The sequence below is a fragment of the Poecilia reticulata genome, linkage group LG10, assembly GCF_000633615.1.
Source record: "Poecilia reticulata strain Guanapo linkage group LG10, Guppy_female_1.0+MT, whole genome shotgun sequence".
NCBI classification, from domain to species: Eukaryota; Metazoa; Chordata; class Actinopteri; order Cyprinodontiformes; family Poeciliidae; genus Poecilia; species Poecilia reticulata.
This window is the reverse complement of record NC_024340.1, coordinates 23,625,452-23,631,451: the sequence shown is the minus strand read 5'-3', so window position 1 is coordinate 23,631,451 and position 6,000 is coordinate 23,625,452. Positions and strand designations below refer to the sequence as shown.

At 40.2% G+C, this 6,000-nt stretch overlaps 1 protein-coding gene across 2 annotated transcripts in view; it reads right to left on the bottom strand.

Annotated features, from left to right (window-relative positions):
* Nucleotides 1–302: 302 nt before the first annotated feature.
* The window catches only part of jakmip1 (janus kinase and microtubule interacting protein 1), a 43,247-nt gene continuing 37,549 nt past the window's right edge, over nucleotides 303–6,000 (bottom strand). The window contains exons 9-18 of one of the 2 annotated variants that reach the window (XM_017307136.1): nucleotides 5,700–5,816; nucleotides 5,351–5,473; nucleotides 5,203–5,259; nucleotides 4,586–5,089; nucleotides 3,950–4,186; nucleotides 3,248–3,815; nucleotides 2,402–2,535; nucleotides 2,236–2,289; nucleotides 1,983–2,141; nucleotides 303–1,344 (exon numbers count right to left, since the gene is read on the bottom strand). In XM_017307136.1, the coding sequence (XP_017162625.1) occupies nucleotides 2,022–2,141; nucleotides 2,236–2,289; nucleotides 2,402–2,535; nucleotides 3,248–3,815; nucleotides 3,950–4,186; nucleotides 4,586–5,089; nucleotides 5,203–5,259; nucleotides 5,351–5,473; nucleotides 5,700–5,816 (1,914 nt within the window). In that variant the 3' untranslated portion in view covers nucleotides 303–1,344; nucleotides 1,983–2,021. Of the gene's footprint in view, nucleotides 1,345–1,982; nucleotides 2,142–2,235; nucleotides 2,290–2,401; nucleotides 2,536–3,247; nucleotides 3,816–3,949; nucleotides 4,187–4,585; nucleotides 5,090–5,202; nucleotides 5,260–5,350; nucleotides 5,474–5,699; nucleotides 5,861–6,000 lie in introns of those variants that run through there. The other variant, XM_017307137.1, reaches the window with a different exon arrangement.

The following is a 6,000-nucleotide window of genomic DNA, read 5'->3' as shown; positions in this document are numbered from 1 at the left end:
TCGGCCATTGAAATAAATCTCCTGTTAATAATACCTGACAGATTTGACATAACCTTACAAGTAAGTGTCTCATGTCTGCCATCTAGTGTTTATTAGGAGCGGTTTTCATATTTAACAGCATTAGGAGTATCAAAGTTGGACAGAAAAAGGGAATGTATGCTTACTCTCACTGGACTATGACCAAGCTAAAAAAAAAAAAAAGCTTTGTTTGGAAAACTGAGAAATACTTTACTTCAATAATTATGTTTTTATTTGTGAATAGTAGCTTTTGTGGTGCATAAACAGGCACACAAACACCCAGATAGTTGCTATCTTATAAATGTTTATTCTTGGTACAGTAAGAATTAATCTGTGGGAACTCAACATCAGTAACTAATAGAAAAATACCTTTGCCGCACCAAGTTCACTTCACACACACACACACTTATAGCCTGTAGCAAAACAATATACTGTGTTGTGAACATTTATTTAAAAAAAGAACAAAACTCTGAGTGCAAACATTAAGTTTGAAGTGCCATCCATACAAAAAGACATACAGTGTGAGGTACAGCTTATGTTTTGATAATATTCTCTACAAAAAATATCAGTGATTTTCTCATTTTTAAACTTTCCTTTTAAAGATCTAAGTAATTCCCTGTGTGCAAATGTTTATATTTGTATATATCCGGTGGTCTTTGTTCACTCCAAGGAGTAAACAAGTCTTTGGAGTGAATTGTCATTGAAATATATTTGGCTTCATGTATAAAAAAAAAAATCAAGTAGTATGACCATCACGTCTGATGAGTTTTCAGTCCAAAGGTCTTTAATGTCCCTTCAGCTGGATGTTCAGCTTCAGAGTCCAGAGGCATCAGCGGAGCTCTTGAATGAAGCATAAGGTCCACACAGCATAAAGGATGCAGACATCACTCCAACATATCCATGAACAAAGTCAGCAATGCCTTTTTACCTTTACAACACTTGGTTGGTTTTTAGAACATGTTTTGTTGGCAGTCACAGCTGACTTTCATGTTGTCACAACACCTTTTCTAAAAGGTTGTGCAGGTCTTACTCCAACATGAAATGCACAGGTTTTATTTTTATTTTTTTTACAGGAAATTACCTTTGATTGCAGTGGCAGAAAGCTCACAGAGCTTCCTTTGACATCTTCATGTAACTGCTTTGAGGTTTAGCCTTCGGCTTCAGGTTGGCATTTGCTTACTGGCAGGTAAAAACGGTGCTGGATGTCTTTCCTCTGATTGGTTGGCTGGATTCTCCCAACAACACCGTTGTTCCGGCAGAGTTAACTTAACTGAGGTCGAGGGCTGGATGCTCCCGCAGAGGGCTGCAGCTATCGATGGCTGTGAACTGAAGGGCAAACACACACATGCAAACAGGACACACAGGACAAAAGATGGTTTAAAGTTGGTTCAAAACTTTAAAGTGACTGCTTTTACTGGTACAGAGAAAACAAACAAAAAATAATTACATCTACTCGGACTAGACTTGCAGTGTTCTTTAAAAAATATGCACACGCCTTTTAATCATTTTACTGGGATTTATGTGGCAGATCAACACAGAGTTCAGATCACCATAGAAACAGAATGCGTCTTTTTCAATTCTTCACAGATAAAAATCTGAAAGGTATGACCTGCATCAAGCTGTCACCACCATTGGGTCTTTTCATTAAGTGCCTATTTGGCTCAGTTTGACCCAAAAGTGTGTGTGTGTGTGTGTTTTAAGCTTAACATGACTTAACCCTAGCCGAGTACATGCTATACAGTAGCTGGTACCAGTAATGGAGGCTCATGTTTCTCTGCGAGACATTGTGTTCACAGGGAGTTAAGTGTTAGTTTTCAGCTACACATTGCGTAGTACATTAAATACGCAGAAACAAACTAGCTGTGCACTGAAAGCCTCTATAAAGATTTTGCTGCATTTCATCTGATACACAAAGATCAAAAACACGTTTGAGATGGTTAACCAAACAAAAATGCAAATCTAACCTGCTGTTCTGTCCCACTGAGAGGTTAGAACGAAGGTTACTATTCTCTGTTTGAGCTGAAATAAAGGGTGTAGACGCTGTCAGAGTGGAGTCCATTAGAGCCCAGAGTCTGAACACCAATGTGGACAGGTTCACGCAAGTTGATGTTCTCCAGAATACACTAAAATTTAAAAATGCATACTACATATGAGTACTTGTTTTAGGTAAATAAAATTCAGCATGTTTCATCTGTAAAGTGTTAGGAGAGCTTGTACCTTGGTGCACGCTGAGCTCAGGACCGATTTGTGGAATTCCTTGTTGACAAACACCTGAGGGATGAAAATGAAATGCTGTATTTGTTCGAGACACGTGGTAAACATCCCGAGGTTGCAAATGAAAGGAACATATGCAAATCTAAAGAGCATATTTTTTTCTACCCACCCTGTAGCCATACACAAAAGTGTCGTTGCTGCAGCCGAGCTCGTCAAGAGGAGGCCTCTCCCAGCCAATCAAAAGGCTGCTCTGTCCCACTGTTTTAATAACCTCAACAGAGCAAACCTCCGCTGGAGAAAGTTCTAGAGAAAGTTAGACAAACAAAAGTTTATCCATTTTACACTCGGTTTTCTTTACTTCTTTCAGTGTAGAAGGAGGAGCAGTTTTCATATTTCAAATTCTAACCACAACAAACGAAAAAACACAGTACATTCAGAGAGAGCTAATAGGCCCAAATGATACATTAAAACGTAATAATCGTATATAGCAGAGTGCAGTGCGGGCAGCGAGATGGGGAACACTAAACAAGAATGTGCACTGGAGTGTGCTGCGGCGTTTTCATTAATTTAAAAGACAGGCACAGAGAAAAGGACATATTTGCAGGGAATCTAATATCACAAGAACAGGAGAAGAAAAACCAATACGGTGCCGTAATGCAGTGCACCATCTTTCTCAACACTACAATAGTTGCTCARGTCCTCATCTTCTTGAATTTTTGCCTCTCACTTTAAAACTTATGAGTAGCTGAAGTTGTGTAAGAGTGTTCAAGATTTTTTTTATTGGTGGAAAGTAATAAAAAAAAAATAGTAAATTTGCACCTGAACGCATCATATGTGTTTATATCCATCTCAAACATCATGTAAATTTGAATCAAAATACAGCAAATGTAATATGAAATAGGTTTCTGGAAATTATAAATTAGAGAAGATTCAGCTTTTCAGACAACACTCACTGACCATAATTTTTTTTTCACACAGAAAAAGAAAGTACAGACATCTTGATTTTTCACCTCACCTGGTCTGGGTCTTGAAGCATTTTCCAATGCAGCAGTGGAATGTGCAGCAGCCTTGTGGGATTTCTCGGGAGAGAAACCAGCAGACTGACTGCAGGATGTATTGAGTGGAACTGTTTGTGTAATGTCAGATAAATCAAACATGGGGATGAATTTCTTTTCTATCTGCTTTGTGTGTGTGAATAACTTGGTGTCATCACTAGAGACGGAGCTGTCTTTTCTGTGAGTTACAGACTTGAGAGAAAAATCAGGACATATTAGAAGTTCTTGTCTTTTAGATCCGTCTGCTTTAGGGTGGCAGGAAGTGAACATGCTTGGACTTAATTTGGCATCAGTAGACCGAGACTTGACTGCATTAAATAGTGTTGGCGATTTCTTAGAAGTGTCAGAATTAGTAGTTACGTCTGGGGTGTGTTTAGTGTGRAAACAAAATTGTGAGACTGGCAGAGAGTCTGTACATTTAACACTGAAAGGAAAACGTCTTGTTGGTTTGGGTGAGTTTAGGTCTGCGGGTGCTGAAGGTGAGAGATTTCTCTGAGGATGCTTTCCTCGTCCTCTGCTCTCTGGTGCCTTTAAARGAAGACACACAGAAACATGAACCATCTTAACCTCTTACTTTCATTTGTGTTAAAATATCTTTTTGAATACTTAAAACGTTTTCTTAAAAGTCAGTAATCCTGTTAAACATTTACGCCTCAGGTTACCTGAACGCTGTCCATCAGTGTCTTCTGCAGTTCTTCTTGCAGGTTGAGAATCTTCTCGGGACTGCCGAGTCTCCTGCTGGGACTGACTCGTGTGCGTGAGGGCGCCGAACGAGGACCGTGCGAGTGCATCCSCACCTCGGCTGCATCTGGGGAGTGCTTGTCTTTCACCTCCAAATGAAGAGAGTCGATTTTCTCTGGCCGAATGGTTGCGTCGAGCGATGCGGTGACAGGAGACAACTGAGCAGGGGTTGATAAAGATTTACTGTTTGTTATTTATAAACGAGAACCCAACTTACAAACAGAAAATACATAGATTCTCATTACAGGCATGAGATGGGTTCATGACTAGATGATCTGGTGCTTTAAATCTAGCAGTCASAGGTTTTAACAGTAAAACAAAATTTAAGTTTAACTTGAGCGTCCTACAAATTGAAATTGGATTAATCTTTAACTCTTTGAATCAAATATATGTAATCAAAATTATCAACCTGTTTTTTTCACTTTGTTTATTTAACCAGCTGCTGTGGAAGAACAAAACTATTGTTATAGCTTAGCAATATTATGCATCATTATTTGTAAACTACAGYGATGGGTTGCTTTATAACACACGCTTTAAAAATGTTTACATTTCCTCACCTGGGGGCTGTTTGTGGAGATGATCTCCTTTAATGGGACAGCAGGGGACGCTGACCCAGGGGGGGTTTCCTTTCGTGTTTCTGCTGCTGCAGGTGYAACTTTCCAGCAGTCCTGGAGATTTGCTGAAGTTTCACTGGCAAATATCAAAGAGAGTTTTTCACTTCCACCACACTGAACTCCAGATTCAGCTGAGACTTTATTTTGATGCGTAATCAAACGGTTTGATGCAACTGGGCAGGTTGGATCAGGCAGGATTCCCTTGTTGCAGCCTCGAAATGCTGAAAAAAAATGTTGTGTGAAATCACTATAGTGCTCTCTGCGWCGAATTTTGCTTTCTGGTGAGAATGCAGCAGCGTAGTCCTGCAGAGCGGCGTCACTGAGCAGATGCTCGGCCTGCTGCATCAACCTGGGCTCCAGACTGCCRTCTCTGTGCATGGACTTCATCATCTCAGCTAACAAGATGTTTCTCTCCTGACACTTCACCACCAGGCAAGACAGTTTGGCCTATTATTGGGGAAAAAAATGTTTGTGAGCAAAAATCATCCACAGGGAGCTGTTCAGCAGCAAAAACAATTCAAAACGACAATTCAGGTGAAAATATTATTTTGTTTCCTCACCTTTAAGGGAGCTGCATTCAGATCAGTTTGGCTTTTTCTTTTAAGAAGTGCATCATACTGCAAATAAAATCACACACATTTAATATTCCCAAAAAAAAAAAAAAAAATGAAGGCAGAACCTCAGAAAAGCTGCTGACTGGTTACCCACCTTAGCTCTGATGTCATTGTAGCGTGCTCTGAGGGAGACGAGCGCAGCGGTCTGATCGTCCCTCCTGCCCCGTCCTCGTTTCAGAGTGATGTACTCCGAGTTCAGCTCCTCCAGAGCCACGGTCTGTGGAGGGTTACACACACATTTCACATCAAGGGCAAATTAATGAGGTTACTTTAAACAGCAGAAGAACAATGATGGTGATTAAATGGAAAATGTCACCATCACCTTGTTATACGTCTGCAAAACATCTGTTTATCAGCCTTAAGTCATTGCCGCATGGTTGTTACTTAAATGAATGTCCTTGATGGTTAATGCCGAGTCATAAAGAAAAATAAACAAGCCGTGCCTTAGCTTTGAGCTGAGCAGAAAGGATGTGATGGTGCTCGTCTGTTTGTGCCTTCAGAGACAAAGCATCAGTCTTCTCTCTGAGCAGGACCATCAGTTTAGCCTGCAGCTCCTTCACCTGCACGAGCCACAGTCACCAGTCAGACCCGACGCACACATGCTCTGTTTACAAAGTAGGAGCAGAAAAAAGCTGCCAAACTACATAAAAATCTGACTTTTATCTCCACAAAACAGTTCGGTTTGAATCTTGTGATGCCGTAGCCTTTAGAAACAGGAAAAAAGGTTTCTAGAAAGAAGTTCTT